The sequence below is a fragment of the Oncorhynchus mykiss genome, chromosome 9 (assembly GCF_013265735.2).
Source record: "Oncorhynchus mykiss isolate Arlee chromosome 9, USDA_OmykA_1.1, whole genome shotgun sequence".
Taxonomy (NCBI): Eukaryota; Metazoa; Chordata; class Actinopteri; order Salmoniformes; family Salmonidae; genus Oncorhynchus; species Oncorhynchus mykiss.
This window is the reverse complement of record NC_048573.1, coordinates 46,894,955-46,921,036: the sequence shown is the minus strand read 5'-3', so window position 1 is coordinate 46,921,036 and position 26,082 is coordinate 46,894,955. Positions and strand designations below refer to the sequence as shown.

General features: G+C 42.0%; 1 protein-coding gene across 3 annotated transcripts in view; it reads left to right on the top strand.

Moving 5' to 3' along the window:
- Positions 1 to 26,082, top strand: part of LOC110532232 (forkhead box protein J3) — a 99,959-nt gene that overhangs the window by 35,445 nt on the left and 38,432 nt on the right. For 2 of the 3 annotated variants that reach the window (XM_036988162.1, XM_021615948.2), the window contains exons 2-3: positions 12,095 to 12,204; positions 12,572 to 13,018. In XM_036988162.1, coding sequence (XP_036844057.1) covers positions 12,668 to 13,018 — 351 coding nt within the window. In that variant the 5' untranslated portion in view covers positions 12,095 to 12,204; positions 12,572 to 12,667. Of the gene's footprint in view, positions 1 to 11,537; positions 11,993 to 12,094; positions 12,205 to 12,571; positions 13,019 to 26,082 lie in introns of those variants that run through there. The other variant, XM_036988161.1, reaches the window with a different exon arrangement.

Sequence of the window (26,082 nt, the reverse complement as noted above, 5' to 3'; positions counted from 1 at the left end):
TATTTATTTATTTATTTATTTACATTGAACAATATGTTGATTACTGGTAGAACACATACAATAGAAAATAGAATATATTCGATTCTATATTCAATTTCTAGCAAAAATTAAACACCATATTAAATAACAGAAAAATACCTTCAATTTTCCTTATGCAAAACCATATCGGAGAAAAGAATTGTACAATTACATGTAAAATGTTTTTAAATGTAATTTGATACATATCAGGGTTACTTTGCTCATCTATGGCCATAATATTGTGTCAATTGATATTCATTAGACCTATTATTCATTATAGCGAAATAATTGTATGTATTGAATGAATAGTTTAGTTCCAAAACGACAGGGACTCTACAAGGTGTCGAAAGTGCTCCACAGGGATGTTGACTCCAATGCTTCCCACAGTTGTCAAGTTGGCAGAATTTTTTTGGGGTGTTGTACCATTCTTAATACCCACAGGAAACTGTTGAATGTGAAAAACCCATCAGAAAAACCCAAACTGGTGTGCCTGGCACCTACTATCATACCCCGTTCAAAGACACTGAAATCTTTTGTCTTGACCATTCTCCCTCTGAATGGCACACATACACAATCCATGTCTCAAGGCTTAAAAATGATTCTTTAACCTGTCTCCTCCCCTTCGGTTACACTGACTGAAGTGTATTTAACAAGTGACATCAATAAGGGACTGACCAGGTGAATCCAGGTGAAAGCTGTCATTGAACGAGCCTGTTCTTAATGTTGTGTACACTCAGTGTAGCTGTGAACAGCACAACAGCAATCAGCCTGTAGAGCAGTGGATGGGAGTTCTCACGGCCGGCAGGGCACAACCATGAAAGACGTGCCGGTGTTCTATGCCGTTCCATACATTCTACTAGAATTAGTAGAGAGGAGAGAGCGATAGCGAGTGGAGAAGAAACGGCACAACATGTTAAGGGGAAATAGTAGGCCTGTGGGTTACTCACCTGAAACCAAACATAAAGCCTAGACTGCAAACATGCGCTAGAGCCGTGCTAGATCAACATAAAAATGTCATAGCCCCATGATGAGTGAATATGATTGCCTAACCTGTACAAATGACAATACAATTTGATACAACAAAGGCTATATTATAAAGACTATGCCTATGCATTGCATGCAGAACTTAAGAATGAAGTGGCAATGAGTAATATATATGGATCATTAATTATACTGTATGCACCCGTGTCCCTGCAGAAGATAGCTACTATATATTTTGAAAGAAATGTTTGCTCCCTGCAAAATAAAGTTTGACACAAGACAAAATGATGTTTAGCAAAGAGCCATAGTGAAAATGTATGATACTGAAAATGAATCCCGGATGTAAGGAAAACCCATAGCTTAAGTGTTCCCCATGAATAGCCTTGAGACTGAGTAAAATGAGCGTTAACAATAAATCCAACCAGATCAGATAGCTGAAGTGAATGATATTATATATCAATGTGGAATGACAGCCAACCACGCCCACAGATCTTAGAGAAGTAATTATCAAGCTCTCTTCTCCAGGAGTTAAACATGGGGCTTAACTCAATTTTATTGAAAGATGAGCAAGAACCCGCAAAAAAAGGCATCGGCTTTGCCTCAGTATCTTTGAACTTTTTTCAGATGGAATGTCGTCTGGCATCGAGGCGGAAAGTAATTATGAACATGGATTTGCCTTTTTGGACCCTTTTTTTCTCCCTCTTTCCAATGCCCAGTACTCCCAGACGTGACAGTTCTTGGCGTGCCGACAGGCTCCTTTTGAAACATTAGCATAGCCACACAACACAGTCCTCCTCGGAAACCCCGTCAGCTCATCACACTCGGGGGTTGTCATTACTTCGCCTTCTTCCGATAGAAAATATTTGGATTCCTGCTTCTCTCTCACTCCATTCAGAATCCCTATTAAAATGCGTAAAGCCACTCTCGGTGTAAAGTGTAAAGCCACTCTCGGTCTAAAAGCCTGGCGAGCAGCGGGGGGCTGTTAGCGATGCAATCATCTGAGTGAGTGCATCCCAGCCACAAAAGTCTAATGGGCGAATACAATAACAATAACACACAGGCCCAAACTCTTCTAAAAATGGACAATATGCCCAGTTGTGAGTCTCATAACCAGTTCACAGGGTTGTGCTAATTTCAGGGCTTTTTGAAATATGTTCAAATCATGTTTAAAGTCACTGAAAAAAAAACCCAAAATGTTTTTTCATCATTCTGTTACTGCTCATGTTTTTTAGGAAGAGGCTAAAAGTTGCAAATAACATTTAAAGGGCCCTATTGCTCACTATTCCCTCTTGAAGGCACCAGACCTGTGTGGCAGACAGGCTTTTGTCACTTAATTTGAACGGGGGAAGGAACATATTACGGGCCCTAATCTCGTTCATGCATATCTGTTTTAGTTTCAGGCAAATTATATAATATTGAAAGTCAGGATAATAAGGAATAATAGGAATCAATGCATTTACCAAAGTCCTGCTAATCTAATCCTCTTTGGGATCACCCCTCTTTCTCTCTGCCCAGAGTGTTTCAGTTTTGTTATTTTGGGGTATTTTATTAGGATCCCCATTAGCTGTTGCAAAAGCAGCAGCTACTAATCCTGGGGTTCACACAAAACATGAAACATAATACAGAATGACATAATACATCACTTCAATTGACAAGAACAGCTCAAGGACAGAAATACATTAAAACAATTAAAGGCACACGTATGGAACCCTGACCTGTTCACCGGACGTGCTACCTGTCCCAGGCCTGCTGTTTTCAAGTCTCTAGAGACAGCAGGAGCGGTAGAGATACAATGAATGATCAGCTATGAAAAGCCAACTGACATTTACTCTTGAGGTGCTGACCTGTTGCACCCTCGACAACCACTGTGATTATACAGTGCATTGCGAAAGTATTCGGCCCCCTTGAACTTTGCGACCTTTTGCCACATTTCAGGCTTCAAACATAAAGATATATAACTGTATTTTTTTTGTGAAGAATCAACAACAAGTGGGACACAATCATGAAGTGGAACGACATTTATTGGATATTTCAAACTTTTTTAACAAATCAAAAACTGAAAAATTGGGCGTACAAAATTATTCAGCCCCCTTAAGTTAATACTTTGTAGCGCCACCTTTTGCTGTGATTACAGCTGTAAGTCGCTTGGGGTATGTCTCTATAATTTTTCACATCAAGAGACTGACATTTTTTCCCATTCCTCCTTGCAAAACAGCTCGAGCTCAGTGAGGTTGGATGGAGAGCATTTGTGAACAGCAGTTTTCAGTTCTTTCCACAGATTCTCGATTGGATTCAGGTCTGGACTTTGACTTGGCCATTCTAACACCTGGATATGTTTATTTTTGAACCATTCCATTGTAGATTTTGCTTTATGTTTTGGATCATTGTCTTGTTGGAAGACAAATCTATGAACATTTGAACATCTTGGCCATGTTCTGTTATAATCTCCACCCGGCACAGCCAGAAGAGGACTGGCCACCCCTCAGCCTGGTTCCTCTCTAGGTTTCTTCCTAGTTTCTGGCCTTTCTAGGGAGTTTTTCCTAGCCACCATGCTTCTACACCTGCATTGCTTGCTGTTTGAGGTTTTAGGCTGGGTTACTGTACAGCACTTTGTGACATCAGCTGATGTAAGAAGAGCTTTAAAATACATTTGATTTTGATTGACGTAGCCTACATATCAATTCATACACACAAACTATCTCGGTCAAATAGGGGAGAGGTGTTGCTTTAACTGAAACCAGGTTTGCTGTTTATTTGAGCAATATGAGATGGAAGGAGGTTCCATGCAATTAGAGCTCTATATAATACTGTGAAAAGACCCCTGGTGGCATGTCTGGTAGGATAAGTGTGTGTGTCAGAACTGTGTGTATGTTAACTATGCAAACAATTTGGGATTTTCAACACATTAATGTTTCTGATAAAAAGAAGAAGTGATGCAGTCAGTCTCCTCAACTCTTAGCCAAGAGAGACTGGCATGCATAGTATTTATATCAGCCCTCTGATTACAATTAAGAGCAAAACATACCACTCTGTCCTGGGCCAGCTGCAGCTTAACTAGGTATTTCCTTGCAGCACTGGACCACATGACTGGACAATAATCAAGATTAGACAAAACTAGAGCCTACATAACTTTCTTTTTTGGAGTGTGGTGTCAAAAAAGAAGAACATCTCTTTATTATAGCCAGACCTTTCCCCATCTTTACAACCATTTAATCTATATGTTTTGACCATGGAAGTTTACAATCTAAAGTAACGGCAAGTAATTTAGTATCCTCAACTTGTTCAACAACCACACCATTCATTACCAGATTCAGCTGATGTCTAGAACTTAAGGAATGATTTATACCAAATACAATCCTCTTAGGTTTAGAGATGTTCAGGACCAGTTTATTACTGGCCACCCATTCCAAAACAGACTGCAACTCTTTGTTAAAGGGTTTCAGTGACTTCATTAGCTGTGGTTGCTGATGCGTATCTGGTTAAATCATCAGCATACATGGACACACATGCTTTGTTTAATGCCATTGGCAGGTCATTGGTAAAAAATAGAAAACAGTAGAGGGCATAGAGAGCTGCCATGCGGTACACCACACTTTACATGTTTGACATTAGAGAAGCTTCCATTAAAGAAACCCCTTTGAGTTCTATTAGATAGCTCTGAATCCACGATATGGCAAAGGTTTAAAAGCCATAACACAAGTTTATGTGGTTTACTGGTTATGGTCAATAATATCAAAGGCTGCACTGAAATATAACAGTACAGCTCCCACAATCTTTTTATTATCAATTTATTTCAACCAATCATCAGTCATTTGTGTCAGTGCAGTACATGTTGAGTGTCCTCTATAAGCATGCTTAAAGTTTGCTGTTAATTTGTTTACCAAGAAATATCATTGTATTTTGTCAAACACAATTTTTTCCAACAGTTTACTTAGAGCTGGCAGCAAGCTTATAGGTCTGCTGTTAGAATCAGTAAAGGCCGCTTTACCACTCTTGGGTCGCGGAATTACTTTGGCTTCCCTCCAGTCCTGAGGACAAAGACTTTCCTCTAGGCTCAGATTAAACATATGACAGATAGGAGTGGCTATAGAGTCAGCTACCATCCTCAGTAGTTTGTCATCTAAGTTGTCAATACCAGGAGGGTTGTCATTATTGATCAGATGTGCAGCCAGACTTATTAACCACTCCTTCCATCTCTTTCAACCATACAGTTTGTAAATTATTGGAGCCTAAACAGTTCTAACAGTCAGTTTCTTAACAGGTGCATGTTTATCAAAGATTGGAAGAAGCAATTTCATAAATTCATCAAGTGCAGCGTCTGGATGCTCCTCATTAATCACATCAGAACAACAAATATGTTTTAAATCATCAACATAAGAGTCACAGCAAAATCTTTTGTATGATCTCTTTATACACTATTTTAGGCCCAGCTGTTGGAACTTTGGCTTTCCTGGATATAGCCACTATTGTGGTCACTGCGTCCAATGGGTACGGATACAGCTTTAGAACAAAGTTCTACAGTATTAGTAAAAATGTGATAGATACATGTGGATGATCTTATTCCTTTAGTGTTTGTAAACACCCTGGTAGGTTGATTAATAATCTAAACCAGATTAAAGGTTATTACATCTCTTGCGCCTCCAGAGATGCAACATCTCTCATCATCACTCAATGCGTAGGTTTACCTCCACTGTACACACACCCTACCATACCCTTGTCTGTACATTATGCCCTGAATCTATCCTACCACTCCCAAAATCTGCTCCTTTTATTCTCTGTTCACAACGCACTAGACGACCAGTTCTTATAGCCTTTAGCCGTACCCTCAGCCTACTCCTCCTCTGTTCCTCTGGTGATGTAGAGGTTAGCCCAGGCCATGTGTGTCCCCAGGCACTCTCATTTGTTGACTTCTGTTGCCGCTTGTTATAGACCCCCCCCCCCCCCCCAGCTCTCAGCTGTGCCTTGGACACCATATGTGAATTTATTGCCCCCCGTCTATCGTCAGAGTTCGTACTGTTAGGTGACCTAAACTGGGATATGCTTAACATCCCGGCCGTCCTACAATCTAAGATAGATGCCCTCAATCTCACACAAATTATCAAGGAACCTACCAGGAACAACCCCAAATCCGTAAACATGGCCACCCTCATAGATCTCATCCTGACCAACTTGCCCTCTACATACACTGCCTTATTGCCGGCGTCCGTTATGGGTCCGCGGTCAAACGACCACCCCTCATCACTGTCAAACGCTCCCTAAAACACTTCTGCGAGCAGGCCTTTCTAATCGACCTGGCCTGGGTATCCTGGAAGGATATTGATGCCTGGTTGTTCTTTAAAAGTGCTTTCCTCAACATCTTAAATATGCATGCCCCTTTCAAAAAATGTAGAACTAAGAACAGATATAGCCAGCCCTTGGTTCACTCCAGACTTGACTGCCCTTGACCAGCACAAAAACATCCTGTGGCATACTGCACTAGCTTCGAATAGTCCCTGCGAAATGCAACTTTTCAGGGAAGTCAGGAACCAATATACAGTCAGTTAGGAAAGCTAAGGCTAGCTTTTTTCAAACAGAAATTTGCATCCTGCAGCGTTAATTCCAAAAAGTTTTGGGACACTGTAAAGTCCATGGAGAACAAGAGCACCTCCTCCCAGCTGCCCACTGCGCTGAGGCTAGGAAACACTGTCACCACTGATAAATCCACGATAATCGAGAATTTCAATAAGCATTTCTCTACGGCTGGCCATGCTTTCCACCTGGCTACCCCAACCCCGGCCAACAGCTCTGCACCTCCCGCAGCAACTAGCCCAAGCCCCCCCTGCTTCTCCTTCACCCAAATCCAGACAGCTGATGTTCTGATAGAGCTGCAAAATCTGGATCCCCACAAATCAGCTTGTCTAGACAATCTGGACCCTCTCTTCCTAAAATTATCCGCCGCCATTACTAGTCTGTTTAACCTCTCTTTCATATCGTGTGAGATTCCTAAAGATTGGAAAGCGGCGGGGTCACCCCCCTCTTCAAAGGAGGAGACACTCTAGACCCAAACTGTTACAGACCTATATCCATCCTGCCCTGCCTTTCTAAAGTCTTCGAAAGCCAAGTTAACAAACAGATCACCGACCATTTCGAATCCCACCGTACCTTCTCCGCTATGTAATCCGGTTTCCGAGCTGGTCACGGGTGCACCTCAGTCACACTCAAGGTCCTAAACGATATCATAACCTCCATCAATAAAAGACCGTACTGTGCAGCCGTCTTCATCGACCTGGCCAAGGCTTTCGACTCTGTCAATCACCGTATTCTTATCGGCAGACTCAACAGCCTTGGTTTCTCCAATGACTGCCTCGCCTGGTTCACTAACTACTTCTCAGATAGAGTTCAGTGTGTCAAATCGGAGGGCCTGTTGTCCGGACCTCTGGCAGTCTCTATGGGGCTGACACAGGGTTCAATTCTCGGGCCGACTCTTTTCTCTGTATATATCAATGACGTTGCTCTTGCTGCGGGTGATTCTTTGATCCCCCTCTACGCAGACGACACCATTCTATGTACATCTTGCCCTTCTTTGGACACTGTGTTAACAAACCTCTAGACGAGCTTCAATGGCATACAACTCTCCAACTGCTCTTAAATGCAAGTAAAACTAAATGCATGCTCTTCAACCGATCGCTACCCGTCTGCCCGTCTAGCATCACTACTCTGGATGGTTCTGACTTAGAATATGTGGACAACTACAAATTCCTAGGTGTCTGGTTAGATTGTAAACTCTCCTTCCAGACTCACATTAAGCATCTCCAATCCAAAATGGAATCAAGAATCGGCTTCCTATTTCGCGACAAAGCCTCCTTCACTCATGCTGCCAAACATACCCTCGTAAAACTGACTATTCTACCGATCCTTGACTTCGGCGATGTAATTTACAAAATAGACTGCCTCCAATTTGCTGAGGCTATCACAGTGCATCTGTTTTGTCACCAAAGCCCCATATACTACCCACCACTGCAACCGAAATACTCTCTTTTTGGCTGGTACTCGCTACATATCGCCAAACCCACTGGCTCCAGTTCATCTATAAGTCTTTGCTAGGTAAAGCTCCGCCTTATCTCAGCTCACTGGTCACCATAGCAACACCCACCCGTAGCACGCGCTCCAGCAGGTATATTTCACTGGTCACCCCCAAAGCCAACACCTCCTTTGGCCACCTTTCCTTCCAGTTCTCTGCTGCCAATGACTGGAACGAATTGCAAAAATCACTGAAGTTGGAGTCTTATATCTCCCTCACTAACTTTAAGCATGAGCTGTCAGAGCAGCTTACCAATCGCTGCAGCTGTACACAGCCCATCTGTCATTAGCCCATCCAACCAACTACCTACCTCATCCCCATATTTGTTTTTGTTTTTCTGCTTTTTTACACACCCGTATTTCTACTTGCACATCCTCATCTGCACATCTATCACTCCAGTGTTAATTGCTAAATTGTAATTACTTTGCCACTATGGCGTATTTATTGTCTTACCTCCTTACTTAATTTGCACACTCTGTACACAGATTTTTCTATTGCGTTATTGACTGTGTTTGTTTATCCCATGTGTTACTCTGTGTTGTTTTTGTCGCATTGCTTTGCATTATCTTGGCCAGGTCGCATCTGTAAATGAGAACTTGTTCTCAACTCGCCTACCTGGTTAAATAAAGGTGAAATAAAACAACATTGTTTACAGTAAGAAGCTTCCTCTTGAGCGGACAGCTTGATGAAAACCAGTCAATATGAAATGTCCTCTGGTCTGATGAAACAAAAAATAACTGTTTGGCCATAATGACTATCGTTATGTTTGGAGGAAAAAGGGGGAGGCTTGCAAGCTGAAGAACACAATCTCAACTGTGAAGCACGGGGGTGGCCGCATCATGTTGTGGGGGTGCTTCGCTGCAGGAGGAACTGGTGAACTTCACAAAATAGATGTCATCATGAGGAGGGGAACATTTTGTAGATATATTGAAGCAACATCTCAAGACATCAGTCAGGAAGTTAAAGCTTGGTCACAATTGTGTGTTCCAAATGGACAATGACCCCAAGCATACTTCCAATGTTGTGGCAGAATGGCTTAAGGACAACAAAGTCAAGGTATTGGAGAGGCCATCACAAAGCCCTGACCTCAATCCTATAGAAAATTTGTGGGCAGAACTGAAAAAGCGTGTGCGAGCAAGGAGGCCGACAAACCTGACTCAGTTACACCAGCTCTGTCAGGACGAATGAGCCAAAATTCACCCAACTTATTGTGGGAAGCTTGTGGAAGGCTACCTGAAACGTTTGACCCAAGTTAAACAATTTAAAGGCAATGCTACCAAATTCTAATTGAGTGTACGTAAACTTCGGACCCACTGGGATTGTGATGAAGGAAATAAAACCTAAAATAAATCATTCTCTCTACTATTATTCAGACATTTCAGATTCTTAAAATAAAGTGACCTAATACAAAAAATTATTTCCAGGATTAAATGTCAGGAATTGTGAAAAACTTAATTTACATGTATTTGGCTAAGGTGTATGTAAACTTCCAACTTCAACTGTATAGTCTTCTAGACTGGCAATCATTTGTGTATCTTTTCAAAGGGGGTCTTTAGATGTGAGTCCTGTGATCATAGCCGAGTGAATTTATTAAATTTTTGCTGAGAATTTGTTGTCGAAGGCGGGCGGCAAAATTTTTTTTGCCCGCGCCACAGTCGGCTATAACATTCAGCTAATACAAGGCTGGTAAATACCCAGGGCACTACTTTTGTGAGAACATGTTTCTTTCAAAAGCAATACAATTTTTACAATTTTTCAGATTTTGTTCAGACTTTTCAGGGGGTGCTTCAGCACCCTCAGCACCCCTGCTTTCTGTGGCTATGCTTGTGATTGTATTGGTGTCGTTACTGTCACCACACTATGCATTTGAAAGGTTCCTTACTTACAGCCCAGCTGCAAGGAGAACGAGAGAATCCCTCTGATGTGAAATTCATTGGAGGCTGTTATTCGATATTTTACATTAAATATTAATGTGTTTTATTAGATGTTTGTTTACATTTTAGTCATTTTAGCAGACGTTCATATCCAGAGCGACTTACAGGCTCAATTAGGGTAAAGTGCCTTGCTCATGGACAGATTTTTCATGTTGTCGGCTCAGGGATTCAAACCAGCGCCCTTTCGGTTACTGGCACAGTGCTCTTAACCGCTTGTCTACCCACCTGATTGCCCCTTTAATGAATCCATTTACAGACTTGGCACAAGCCCTTTCTATCCAAGGTATCAGGGTTCCCAAAAGTCTTCCTGTTTTTGCCTATAATTACTATGTGTCAAGTAACTCTCATGACAGGCAATTATTCTATGGATGGCTGTGGTACAAGTTGAGGTTACATTCAGATATTTGATTTAGGAGCTTGCTTCATCATGGCTGAGCCGTGGTTACAGAAGCTAAATACCTCAGTGATGGTATTAACACACAACCACAAATCAGAGACTAGCTCTGAACCCTGTGTACCAATTGAGCCTGTGCTACGGAACTCAATGCTTCAAAATAGCTAGCCTTTTTAACTGTTTTACTCTGGAAAGCTCAGTAAGGCGTGCCTCTGCAGACTTGAAGGAAAACAAATGAACTGTAACGGCACACTTGCTTCAGATACAATAGGCAGAGCGCTTCCAGGTATATGGGTTAGGGCAGTCACTGTGGGACTCGTTGACTGGGTAATCACTGTCTTTGGGTGTTCGGTCCCCTTTTTCCCAGAAGCAGTGTCATGCCCCCTCTCTGTTCTAGCGTATTACTCATCCTAGCGCCTCGCTATGCTAACGCTATGCCATCACAACAGTCAAGCCCACGCTCTAAACTGCAACAACAACAGCAGCAGCAGCAGCACAGCAGGTCGGGGCTTGTGGCAGCCTGATTTGCAGCTAAAGCCTACTCTTAATGAGGGAAAAATAATAACTTGTGTTGTTTTTTTTCCCTTCCCCATCCCCCTGCAGCAGAAAGGTGGACTAATTAAGATGGCTTCCTGGGATTGGGGGTCTGGCTCTGCTTTCTCTCACAGTGCCACTGTCAAGGGCCTTCAGGAAGAGATGGGGGTGGCGGTACAAAAGCTCACCCAGCATTTTCTCAGCATGTTTGGCTAGATGAATATGCGTTAAACATTTTTGTTTTTTCAACTTGTAATTAAACTGGTTTGCGGGCAGAGTATTGTCTTAGTTTTCCTCTCTTGTATGTTGCTCTCGAGGGTGATCTGCAGAAACTGAGAGTTTTGTATTCCTGGTAGACCGCCTTAGAAGTTTCAGGAGATGATACTGTGTGTGTGTGTGTGTGTGTGTGTGTGTGTGTGTGTGTGTGTGTGTGTGATTGCGTGGGCTGGTGTGTTTGTCTCTGTTTAAGGACACTTGAAGGTTGTATGGGCTCAGAGATGTACAGGTATCCTTTGGAGGCTTAGCTCTACTACTGACCAGGTTTTAGCCTGGAAATGGTATTTTCAGGGTTTGAGCAGGTCCACACTGAAATGATCCTATACTCTGAAATAGATATTTTAGATTTTATTAATATATGAAGTGTTATTTGTGTACAGCAACATTTAGCCCTGTTTGTGTTCTTCTACATACCTTTGCGGATTATGGTACTGTGTGGATCTGAGTCTTATAGAAATAGCTGAAAACAAATTAAAAGTAGAGCCTTCTCTTCTGAAGCACTGTGGTTGTCTGTGGCAGAAGCTCTACTACCTTCAGGTCTGAAACTGAGAGGTGGGCCTGGACTTGACAGCAGAGTGGGGCACGTCGACAGAGAAGAGTGGAGATTCTGGGTTTTCGGGTTCCTCTGGGGAGTTGGAATTCCTCCCGTGCTGTTCCCCCATTTGGCAGCCAGTTGTGAAAAAAATTCCCAAGCTTTTAGTCACTACGCAGATCGAGTTGCCGTTTCTACTTTGTTGGAGGGAGAATGACAGAAGCCAGCCAGATAGACAGAACTCCGACAGTGTTGCTGTTGTGGTGGGTGGCTTTGCGATGAAGTAATTTTTTTTTTGTCACTAATGAGTGTTGTCAGCCAGGACTTGACAAACTCCCCTTTTGTGTGTGCTTTCTGTGTTACAGCCTCAATGAGGAGCGTATGAACATGCACCATAGAAGGACTACTCTACCTTTCGGTTCAGTACATTCCACAGATGCTTGGGCCAGAGAAGAGATGTAAAGAAACTAAAACAGTAAGAATTTGGTCAAATTAACTCAAATGACTTTGTTTGCGGATGCCTTTGTATCTTTATGGTTAAATGTACAGCTTTGAGTGAAGTTGAAACTTAGAGGAAACACTTTCTATGTTAAATATATGTTTGATATTGAGGAGGCTATGATAGACACAGTATTTGCTGGGCTGAAATCTGGACCATTTCATGAAAAGAATCAAGAGCACCAAATCCCTCTCCTGACCATATCTGATCACACACCTACACTATCATCTCCTGACACTTCTATTCATCCGTAGTCCAGTCAGCTGCAGTGCATACCATTTCATATCTGTTAATTTCTTCCTAGTTTTTCTGTTGTTGAGCAAACACTCTACTTTTCTTCTAGAATTCAGCCGGTGCCGCTGTGCAACAGCAATCCAGTGAGCGAAAAGAGAGCATCTCCCCACCCTGCCCCTGAGTCCCCCAACCCCTCACCACCATCATGACCTCTGAACTAGGGAGCAGCCTGACCTCCATGGACTGGCTTCCCCAGCTTACCATGCGGGCGGCCATCCAGAAGTCCAATGCCGGGCACCAACACCACACTCACGGGTACCCCCACGGACATCATGGCCACGGGCTGGGAAAGAAGAATGCCCCACTGGACCAGGGAAACATGCTGGACCAGGAGGAGGTGGCCCAGCATAGGGATGGCAAACCACCCTACAGCTACGCCAGCCTTATCACCTTCGCTATTAACGGCTCGCCGCACAAGAGGATGACCCTCAGCGAGATCTACCAGTGGATATGTGACAACTTCCCCTACTACCGGGAGGCAGGCAGTGGCTGGAAGGTAGGAGGTGGATATGGAAGAATGGCATTTGGTGTGTATTAACGGGATGGTTCACTTCAGATTCAGTTTGTTATTCTAATGGAATTAGGTGGTGCTCATCTTTCCTATTAGTTTGGGATTGAGGTCTGCATATTTTTCTGACTGCATGATGTGGGATCTATGTAACCCACTTTTGAGGGATACGAATGTCTGATTAACTTAGATTTTTGGTAAACTATCTCATCGGGTACGTTTATACCTGTTGCAGTAACAGGTCTTGTTGTGAGGACAGGATCTTACAAGTTCAGTTAGCAGACTTGGTCTGACATAGTCCACTGTTTATCACCTTCTAAATTCAGTATAATGTATATTATAATCTGGGTAGTTTGGGTCCTAGATGCTGATTGGCTGAAAGGTGTGGAATATCAGACAATATTACACGAGTATGACAAAAAACAAATGTTATACTGTTCTAATTCCTTTGTTAACCAGTTTATAATAGCGCCTCTGGGGTTTCTGGTATATGGCCAATATACAGTACCACGGGTAAGGGCTGTATCCAGGCACTCTGCATTTTGTCGTGCATAAGAACAGCCCTAGGCCATATACCATAAATCCTCAGGCCTTACTGCTTAAATAGAGATTTCAATGTGATAAAAAAATACATGAATTAAGTCTGAACCAGTTTTGACATTTTGTTTGATTCACATTTAATTGCTGCGCTGGTCTTGACTTTACAACTTGTCTCGGATGTATGAGGAAATATTACTGGTGATGGTCAGTCATTGCGACAGTTGTCAGATCCAACAGCAGAATGTGGAAAAGCTTTGTGGAGGATTACAGCAGTGAGTGACCGAGTGCATGTTCCATTCAGGTGTCATTAACAAATCTTTAATGGTGCAATCTGCGATTTGTACATTAATTAAAAATGTTTTTACTTTAAATGTATTATATATGGATTGCAGCTTTCATTTAAATGGCATTGTATGAATCTAGGCAATATGACATGCTTCTTTTACTTGAGTGGTGAGTGGAATCATCTGGAATCTTTTGGTTTAGTCTAGGGAATACCTCCCATTATTAATCACATGACAGAGGCTGTGCTTTTTCTGAGGAGGCTGCCTGGCTACAATGTCCCAAGTAGATGTGTCCCAAATGGCACCCTATTCCCTACCGGCCCTGGTCAGAAGTAGCACACCATATAGGGCATAGGATGGCATTTGGAACGAATCCACAACAATCTCCATTTAATCTATTTTTTTTCTCAGTGAGTGAAAATATCTTCCCTCTCCGTGCTCCGTTCACAAACCTATGTTTATTCTCAGGATTTAATCTTCCTGAGCTAAATTGCATGCCAGCAGCTCAAAATGGTTTGCGATAAAAGTCTGTTTGTTTTGGTAGGGTTCCAAGCTTGTTGGCATGGTCATGAGATATGTTCTGTAGATTTCTTCTTTCATTTGCTCACAGAAAACCAAGAAAAACAGATTTTCTAGACCTTTCAGGCATTGTGATTTAGTTTTTTTCTTGAATTGTCAATGTGGTTTCTCTCTGTTCCGGCGGTTACCCCGTCATATGGGCAATATAACTCCGTCTTAAATAGGACAGGCATAATGCCCTCATTAATACGTGTAGTACTGCAGATGTTTAAGATCTGTAAGCTTTCTCTGATGTGCTTATAAGTATTTATTTAAGTACCAAGAGTGGTATGTCTTCCACACAACAGTAATAAGTAGGGTTGACCCCAAATATTCTATTCTATTCCTATTCTATGAGAAATAACTGAGTTTTGGAGCATATACAGTGACGAATGCTAGCTAACGTTAGCAACCATAGCTACTTAGCTGACATTTGTAAATTGTGGATTTGAATGATACCGTATTTGTTTTTAAATGGCAAATCTGATTCAAACCTCAAAATTGGGATTCAGGGACAGCCCTAGTATTAGGGATGTTAATACAGACATCAGTACTAAACTGAATCTATTGATCAAAGATTTGTATTTATATTATTATTGTTTTTTAACTCTGCATTGTTGGGAAGTGCTCGTAAGCAAGCATTTCACAGTTGTCTCCACCCGTATTTTGTGCATGTGACAAATACAATTCGATTTTTTAAATGTAATTTTAGTTAGAAAAACACTTTCAGTACATTGGCCCTCTTGGGTATTATAATTGTCCTTGCATTGACAAGCTAGATGAATCACAGGTGTACTTACATGTGTAAAAAGGCTACCCATATATCCACCATAAACGTAAGAACCATCCTGAGGATTTAGCCTTTAATTTCCTCAAGACCAAACCAGACATCCTAGGAATACTCCAGATGAGGAGATGCACAGAATAATCTGGCACGAGGACTGTTGAGGACTAATAGGCCCACTGCATACATGGCTCAGCCTCAAGCTGTAAACATTTAATCCCGGATGTACCTGGCCCAGTGCAGAGATGTTGTGGTTGAAACGGTGATCTGCATCAAAGGGAACATGAACGAATTCATTACAGTCAAGGTGATTACTGTCAGCTGCAAACAGTGGGAGACAGACATGGAGCCCAAGCAGTGTCTGGATTCCTTGATTTGGGGAATATACTGTTGATGCTCAAGTAAAATAGCTTGTACAACACGCACGCACACTCACACAGACACTTACGCGCACACACACAGTCCACACACACACACACACACACACACACACACACACACACAGAGTGAGTGTGTGTGTGAGTAAGAGAGACTCCCACTCAGGTAGGCATACGTGTGCAGTCTACAGATTACAGTAGGGCTGCTCAGCCAGAGGAGATGGGTAGTGGTGAGTTTACTACCCAGCACACGCACGCGTCTGCTCTGTATGATAATGTGGATGCACAGGCAGCAGAGAGGCCAGGTTGAAACCAGGCCAACGCTAACTCCTCTCCCATTTTGAACACAAGCGCATTAGCCACAGATGATACACTGAGTGTAATCAGATAACTCGTCAAGGTCATAACACGTCCACATGGTATGAGGGAGCAGGACATGGGATGCATCCCAAATGGCACCCTATTCTCTTTATAGTGCACTACGTTTGACGGGGGCCGACGTAAACCTCTCACTCTCATTGGTTGATAACAGCATTTCTCATATACATAGGGCTCTGGTTAAAAGTGGTGTTCTACAAAAGGAAAAGGGCTCCATTTGGGACATGGCCTCTGGTCAAAGATAGTGCACTATTAAGGGAATAGGGTTCTAATTTGGCACAAGGGCTCTGTTCAACATTTGTGTGCTATATAAAGGCAATATGGTGTTGTTTGGACTAGAGGTTGGCAGAGGTTGATTCCGGCAGGAATGGTAGAGAATTTCTAGTCAGTTCGGAACAGGACAGGATTCCTTATTGATGTCACTTGTTAAATCCACTTCAATCAGTGTCAATGAAGGGGAGGAGACAGGTTAAATAAGTAATTTTAAGTCTTGAGACAATTGAGACATGGATTGTGTGCGTGTGCCATTCAGAGGGTGAATGGGCAAGACAAAAGGTTTTAAGTGCCTATAAACAGGGTATGGTAGTAGGTGTCAGGTGCACCGCTTTGAGTGTGTCAAGAACTGCAACGCTGCTGGGTTTTTCACGCTCAACAGTTTCCCATGTGTATGAAGAATGGTCCGCCACTCAAAGGACATCCAGCCAACGGCAGGCCAGTGGTCGAAAACGGGTCATTGATGAAAGAGGACAAAGGAGGCTGACACATTGTGCAGAGCAAGTTAGTCAACTGACAGTTCAGTAGAATATTGCTGCCCAAAGACCCATAAAAGAATGCACAACTCGTTGTACCTTGACTCAAATGGGTTATGGCAACCAACTGAAGTTCCACTTCTTTCAGCAAAAAACAAGGAACTGCAGTTGCAGTGGGCTAAGGAATGAAAACACTGGACACTGGAGAATTGGAAAAACATTGCCTGGTCTGACGAATTGAGGCAGTTCTGAGGGCAAAAGGGGTGTAGCTCAGTATTAGGAAGGTGTTCCGCATGTTTTGTAAACTCAGTGTAGTTTATTATTAAAAATAATAATAAGAAAATAAATGCTAATTTCCCCCCTTCCGTCAACTCACTCTCATGCCTCGCTCCAGTTGTAGCCAGTCACTACTTTAACTTATATGCACGCGGAGACCCACCATTACACATGCCCATATGCATGAGTTCATCCAACTCTGGGTAAGAGGAAGGGCTGCCTTCATTGCCCAAATCTTGTAATGTGGTTGATATTAGCTGTGTGTGCAGGCAATGGTCTCGTGAGTGCTGAGCAGCAGCCAAACGAAGCAGTTGCTATGGCTACTCACAACCCAAGCGGGAGACAGACGATTTCCACTAGATGGCACAGCCACAAAGTCTAAATTGCCTGTATTGTAAAAATGCATGAACACTAAAAATGACATTTTAGGTTAGAGTTAGGCAGTGTGATTAAGGTTAGGTGGGGTTTATGACTTTGTGACTGTGGTGACTAGTGATGACCGGGACAAACAAACAGCAGTTAATGGAGGAAGTTATTTCTGATTTCCGCTTGTAAAAATGGGCACCGAGGGATTTTTATCGGGGTGGGACAGGAACATTTCCGGGGTTATAGAACTGTTGCGGGATCAGGACTGTACGGGGATTTTTTAAATTTTTTTTACAAGACAAGATGGGACAGGAGTACATTTTCACTCCCGTGTCAACCTCTAATTTGACATCCCAACTGCTATTCTGATACCAGCTGTTATGGAAAGGGGTGCTCTGCTTTATAAGCAGTAGGCCTAATATAAATGTGTGTTTTATGTCACATTGAGCTATGATATAATGTGTTTTACATGCATACCTACATATGTACTGTGTTTTTATAGAGCTTTTATAGACTTCTGGAACTGTGGCTTTGATTCATAAACTGTTGTCTGGTCTTTTCTGTTTGAAACCTTTTGTGATGTGCACATATACTCATCAGTTGAAAAGTATATGATCGGTGTTGCATCCCGGTAGAAAACGGAGAAATCGGATTTGACTATGCAATGTTTCAATCCGTGTTCTTTTATTATTCTTATTTTTTCTATTCAGTTGTCATTAGGTGGCATCATATGAACTGGACTTGTAGCTCCCGTGCAGAATGCCTCATATTCCTTCTAGATAACATATTGGGGCGCAAGTCTTCGCCACCCGATTTCTCTCGTGTTTTTTCTCTCAACCCCGTCCTCCTTTGGATTCTATAGTGCCTGGCTCTACTTTCTCATGCCCTGTACTCTGCCCTTGCAGCCCTTTCACATCGCCGTGTCCTTCCACCCCACACAGCCTAGGCCCTCTTCACGAGAACACGTAATCAGTGCCAGTGGAATTCACCACAGGCATTTCCTCTCTTCTCACTAGTCAATATTAGTGTTTCTCTTACCATTATTATCAGCGGGCATGAAACCCTGCTGAAGGGACAAGGCTGAAAACGAAAATGCATCAAATACTAACCTTAAGTTGGAATTGAAACTGTAACAACACAAGTTTGCCTATCCTTATGTAAATCTAGATGTAATGCTGCTGTGCCTGCCCTTGTGGTCCTGCTACCAGTCCTGCTGCCTGCCCTTACAGCCAGATAATTGGCTCTGAATTAGCGGCCCTAATGTGACAGTGCAAAAGGCTGCTCTGTGATGGCCTTTGGCCTTTCAATGGACACCCAATGATATAAAATGAGCAAGGGTCATGGATTTTTTTCTGGATTTTATTTTTCAACTGTTGGTCTTAGAATAATAGGGATGAATGCATCAGTGATATTTGCGCCATGGGACTACTTTTTGTGTCTGGGGCAAAGGACAGTACAGTAAAAACGTCTTCTTTGATTGATCCTGTGTGTGTGTGTGTGTGTGTGACGGAGTGTCTAAAATGCATATTTTATATATATATATATATATATATATATATATATATATATATAGCCTATATGGATATTTTATTGTGTTTTTCTCTTTTGTCTTGTTTACTCTCTGTTGCCTGGCAACGCAGACATAGCTGTAGCCTCTTGCATGCATCCCAGCATCCCCTGTTAACATGTTACGCATGTCCTGTCTGCCAGCCAGATGTGTGTGTGTCTCCACGCACCTGTTCCTTAGGCTCCACTGTCAACCTTTCTTGGCTATTACAGACTACTACACATGGTCTCGTGTTTGGTAGAAACATTTGCACACATTATTAGAACTTAGATAAGATTTTTATTTGAAAGATTTTTGTTTTATTGTGGATGAGGATGAATTTGTGTTGGTTCCTGATTTACATATGTTACGTTTATGTGCTTGACAGACATGCGGCACAACGTATTATCATTGCGGCTGTTATGACCACCGTAACTCTTGTTGAACAGCGGCCTTAAAAGCACTGTTTGTTTAGTCTGCCCCTCTATGTGCCCAGATTTCATTCCCAAATATTTCATACTAATCAGTATTATCAGTCTGTATTTATGTTGTAATTAAATGTGTGAGGTATTTCCCTGGTCCTATTCACAGGAGGATAGGCATACGTCGAATGTCATATTTCCTTCATTATTCACCTAGGGTTGTTATTCTCTGATCTGTCTAATAATAGGGGTGGTGTTGATTTCAAAAGGGGCTGGAATGCAACAATTACAAGGCTGCATCTGGGATTTGGCATAGTTGATAGAGTATGCAGTATGTCATACCTGTGCAATGTTAACGACCCTCTGCATTGCAAGGTGAATAAGGGTTTTTCATGTAATTCTATTGCATTAAATGTAATATTATTCCGATGACAGTGGCATCAGAAAGTTGGGTCCTCAGTTTGTTAGGAGGTAGGGAGGATATGTTTGTCTGGATGTGACGTTAGGGTGTTGAAATACTTGATGCAGCACAGAGGAGTTTAGGCAGTAGGATCTGATTCATTAAAACATGTATGTACAACCACTGGTAGGTGAGACGACTGGAAAGACAAATTCACTTGGGAAAAGAGACAAGGAGTTAATGAAAATATACTATTTAGGCATTCCATATTTAGGGCCCAATAAAATCTGTTGTATTTTTTTGATCAATTCTGTATTTTCTTTCTTTAAAAATTCAGTTTACTCCATTTTGCTTTTCCAGGTTTCAGATACTTCCCAGTAGTACAGGATTTCACTCTCAAAATTACACTTTAAAAAAAATAGAAGAACAACTACATTTGATGTTCTAAGTCCACAACCATTGCCTAAACCACATCAGGAGACCACTTTTGAGGTCTAGGAATTTTTGGGGAAATGTTTGGGTGTAGATAACCTTTAATTCAAGTGTGTACCAGCAAGAGACTAAGTAGAACACAGGTGATGGCAGAGTTTGCTTAACAAATCACCACTGGATTGATGCAAATAATAATATCATTCTGACAGGTAGAGAGACTACTTTTGTAGTTAACATTTAATTGAGGAGTTTTTGGGAAAGCCTTTCCATCTACCAGAAAATGGTTTTCATTCGCATCATTGCTAACGACTACACAAAGTGGTAGACAAACGCTGCGTCATTGCCTCTTGAGAAAGTTGAAGGAAAATACGAATCACTTAAGCATTTTGTCTTATCATATCTTAAGAAAATGTTATACATCTTCTAATAAGTTTACTGTCCTTAACGTCTTTGTATTTTCTTTAAAGAACACCTGGAAAACAGAACAAAAAAAAAGTTATGTTTTTGGGTTGGCTAAAACTATGATTTGGTCAAACAGTAAATTCCTGCAATCAAACTAGTGTTTGCTCTGCCCCTGTTTCGCTGCCCCTGCCCCTGTTTTGCTGCCCCTGCCCCTGTTTCGCTGCCCCTGTACCTGTTTCGCTGCCCCTGTACCTGTTTCGCTGCCCCTGCCCCTGTTTCGTTGCCCCTGTTCCTGTTTCACTGCCCCTGTTTCACTGCCCTTGTACCTGTTTCGCTGCCCCTGTACCTGTTTCGCTGCCCCTGTACCTGTTTCGAGCTTTGATGAGGGAGCCTTGATGGGGGAACACAAAAAATGTGTTCTGATTGGCAGCATTTAAAAATACAATAGCAGGAAAACTGTTGTTACAGTTAAAGAGCGGCAGGCCTCAGCTCTCTGTACATACTCAGTAAATCAAGTATAGTTGAAACCAGTGTTAAAAATAATTGGGTTAAATTGACTCTACTGGGAGTTATCTTAATGCTCGAGAGTGATATGCTCCCTCAAGTTAGTGTTGATAACTGGAGTTCATTGGGATGGAGGACTTTTAACTCCATTAAAAGTAACCAGAGATGGAGTTAAATCTATGGAGTTATCCACAATGTGGGAGGAGCTCTATTATTATATTTCCCTGCATGCTCCGTTGCAGGCAGATTTTTTTGGTTTGTTTCAATGTCTGTGTTTTTGCATTAACATTGATTGATTGGTTTTGATCTTATGCTACACAAAAATAAGAAACAGATTTTTCTATACTAATCTAGTCTGTAAATAGTTGGATTTATAGCAACCATTAGTGAGATAGTTGTTCCAATTTACATGATGTTGGTAGTCTTCATGTATTGTAGTTTTTCTCTACTCTTTCACACATTCTAAATGCACATTGTAAGCAATAATTTAAAAGTGCTAGGTATTTCCCTGCAAGTTGGCATATCACATTGAAAACCACCAAAAGTAAAACACCACATCACACCCTGACCTAACCAAATAGAGAAATAAAACGTCTCTCTAAGGTCAGGGCGTGACATTTACACCCTTATAACTCAAAATAAGTCAACTGAAAGAGAAATGTACTCTGCTGTAGTTGATTCTTAATTCAAAACAACACAGAAAATAGTCAAATTGCACGGGAGTGGATTAAAAACGACATTGAAAAGTGTAGAAAGGCAATTTGAGTTAAATTTAAGCAACTCTCTGAGAGTTGAATATTTACTCCATTTAGTGTCATTTTAACTCCAAAAATATCAACACCATGACCAGAATAGTTTTAACACAAAATGAAGGTGGGACCATATAAAACCTAAAATAGTGTGACATTTGACTTCATAGGAGTTGATTTAACTCTTGCGATTCTACTGCACATTTAAAAAAAAATCTCAACTCTCAATTTTGAGCGTTCTACCACAGTTTTACAACCAGTCATTTGTATGGCTTTGAGATACGGAGCACAGGAAGCATGAGACTGCCATTGGCAATGATTTCATAGGCCTATATAGTCATCATCGGGTAGTGGCAAAGTTTTTTTAGGACATTCAATTTAGTGTTAAATAAATCAATTACACTGCTAACTAGCAGTATATTATATTTAGGGATTTAGCTGAAGAGTTTTGCGTTTGCACTTCGTCAGATGGTGAATTAGCCTGTTTGTGTTATTAGTATACACAAAAATATGTAAACAAATGAATCTGTATTGAACTAAAGGATTTTGGAGCCCTATTTTGATATAGCAACAACAGCCTGATTGTCAATCCAAAATGTATGACAATCACTGGTTTAGGTTACAAATATCTTGAATAATCCATTCCTGCTGCATATTAAATGAAACAACTTATTTATTGAACCATACTATCTCAGTAGCACTGTGAATGAAGATGATAGCACATTTTTTCTATTGCGTGACGCCATGGCAAAATGTTGGTGTGTCCAAATCATGGGCTGGTGCCACCAAATTAAAATGTTAGTGGCACTAATGCCACCAGGGGAAAATGTTAGTCTGGAGCCCTACCCTTACCTTAAGTTTCCGTTCTGCCAGTTGAATATACACCTCCTACTATTTTAGACTGTTGGGACACAGCCATGTGCTTTGGCAACACTTCGTGCTCCTGTCCCCATTCTCCACAGAGAAACCCGATACTGACAAGACCAGTCACTTTGCTACAGCACGGGGTCTGATATGCACTGGAAGGAGCCAGTCGCCATGGCCTACCACTGGCCCCTTTCCCTATTCAATTTCTAGTTTCTACTATCTTGGAAAAACCAAAGTTGGGATTAATTTCCTACAAATCCAAGTCAGGTTAATCCAGCAGATACGTTCAAATTAAACCAACAAACAAAGATTTCCACTGAAAAACGGCACATGCTTTGCTGCACTATAGTGTCTGTTTTGTCTGTATATAGATGTATGCAGCGTGCGCACGGATCCTCGCCAGGTCCCCAGGGACACTGGCAGCTCAGTCTCCTGAAATCTCTTTGTGCCCATCACTCACACAGTGGGCTCCAGTTACAGCAGACTTCCCATTCTGCACTAAGAGGGTGGGGTGGTGCTCCATCAAATGGAATGATAATGTATTTGGTTGCATTTGAAGCAGTGAGTCGTATTCAACCCCCTCCTCATACAGGATGTGTCGATCACTGTCTCTGCTTAGACCTGTAGTTAAGGTGTCCCGGTGTTGTCTCTAGATCCCGTGAGATATTTAGATGTGACAATGCATCTCCCCGTCCCCAGACTCCCTACCCTTCTCTCTTCCAACACTATCCTTATCTCTCTGCCTGTGTCCTCATCCTCTCTCGTAACCATTTGTTTACCATCTCTCTCGCTCTCTCTTTGTTTCTCTCGCTCTGTTTCTCTCAATCTCATTCTGTTTCATCCTCTCGCTCTCTCTCTCGCCCTGTGACAGTGTTGCAGCGACCCCTAGGAGCCCCAGGACAAACATTCTGAAACTCCAGGAGAGTTAGTGGAACAACAAACACTCCTCAGTATTGCTTCTGACTAGGGCCGTCTGTGTGGGAGCCCAGCAGTTCCCTATACTGTACACACCCTATCACACCACCCCCCAGTCCCCTCTTTTTCAGCAGACCTCACCTTCTGACCTCAAGTCATTTCTGTTGCACCCATAGCTTTAACATTATCCACACATGTTACTCTGGCATATATCTACTTCAACATTAACCATTACTCTGTCCCATATCTTCCTCAACATCCTTATGTCTTACCCTGTCCTAGATCTTCCTCAACATTAACCATATGTCTTACTCTGTCCTATATCTTCCTCAACATTATCCATGTGTCTTACCCTGTCCTAGATCTTCCTCAACATTATCCATGTGTCTTACTCTGTCCTATATCTTCCTCAACATTATCCATATGTCTTACTCTGTCCTATATCTTCCTCAACATTATCCATATGTCTTACTCTCTCCTAGATCTTCCTCAACATTATCCATATGTCTTACTCTGTCCTATATCCTCCTCAACATTATCCATATGTCTTACCCTGTCCTATATCTTCCTCAACATTATCCATGTGTCTTACTCTGTCCTATATTTTCCTCAGCATTATCTATATTTCTTACCCTGTCCCATATCTTCTTCAACATTATCCATATGTCTTACCCTGTCCTATATCTTCCTCAACATTATCCATGTGTCTTACTCTGTCCTATATCTTCCTCAGCATTATCTATATTTCTTACCCTGTCCCATATCTCCCTCAACATTATCCATATGTCTTACCCTGTCCTATATCTTCCTCAACATTAACCACCATCTCACTGACTATTTCAGTCTGACCTTTATCCCCTGTATTTGCTAGGCTACATCTCCCTGTAATCTCACTATCTCATCTAGACCCTTTATCTTCACCATAGCCAACACATCACACTCTCTGACCTATATATCCAGTGCTCATACTCACGTTAAACGCTCTCCATCCCCAACAGCGCTCTCACAGATTGCACTCTGAGCTAATATCTCCAGCACGGTTATGTCACCTTCCGGCCTATATCCTCTAGTGATCTGCACACATGTGATCTGCACACATAACCTCTATCTCTCACATTCTCTTTTTCTATGCATTTCTGAAACCCCAGATTTTGGCTCATGTCATGCTTATTCAGCGTAAGCCTGTGCGATATTACTAAAGCAGAGCGCTTACTAATAATAGCCACAATGATTATATAAAAAATGCCTGCCTCCTTAAGGCAAAGTAAACCGTCTAATTTCAAATCCCCCAAATCGTCTAAGAACAAGGAAGTAGGAAGTCAAATTTGACAACCTCCTTTCCACCGTATGCCGCCTTCCAATGAGATTAATTTAGCGCTGGGCAGCAGCAAAGCCCCAGCTGTGCCCAATAAGCTTGTTAATCATCCAACGCCATCAAACGAGTGGGCGGACGCGGGAGCGAATCGCATTAGCTCCGTTCACGTCGCAACCACTCAGTGCATTATTGTCAATGCCATCGCATCGAGCTATGACAAATTCAGCCCATTCAGTGAGAAAGGCACTATCTCTCGCCGTGGTAACGGCTCTCCGTTGGTTTATGGCCATATACAGCTGGCAGGGCTTACTATATAGTAACTGGTAAAGAGTCATCATTGTGGAGCGATGTTCTCAGTCTTCAGCCGTCTACATCTCTCTTCTGGGGGACCCATGGTAGCACCACTGGGAGTACTAGACAAAGACGTGGTCTTGTGAGTGAGAGGCCTGGTGGTTTTTATACAGGGATATGTGTGTGTGTGTGTGTGTGTGTGTGTGTGTGTGTGTGTGTGTGTGTGTGTGTGTGTGTGTGTGTGTGTGTGTGTGTGTGTGTGTGTGACATCTGCCTGCAACTGTTCTGTGTTTTGGTTTATGGTTTGACCTCTTTGAAAAAACAGTGCAGCAGGATGCCATGGGCATAAATGAATTATTCATGTATTTGTCAGGTAATGACTCTTTGCATTAGCTTGCTGTATTCTCCTCCGCCATATTCTGACCATGGGCTATGAGCTTACAAGATAGATTGAAAAGTAGGAGAGAGGGTGAGGAGCAAATGAAGAGATCCTTTTGAAGAAAGGGATATTGAGAGAAGGGTATGGATAGAGAGAAAAGGGGATATAGAGGGGGGAAAGGGATAGAGAGTAAGGGATAGAGAGGAATAGAGAAAGGGAGAGAGAGGAGGACTCTCTTCTCCGCTCCCCAGTGGTATTAAATAGGAGCTCCAGATGAGTGGAGGAGCCCTGAGGGGGAACACAGTTCATGTCAGGCCAGGTGTACTGGAGCTTTACTGTATGGTATAGGTAGAGGAGCTACAGTCAGACAGACTGATAGAGGCTCTTATCTCCATGGATTTCCACTATACAATAGGGCTGCTAGCCATGGAATTACTTTTGTTTAAGACTGCTAAATCACAAATGTCTCCATTGCATAATTAACCACCTAATACAGTTCTGGATAGTTTTTTCCAGAC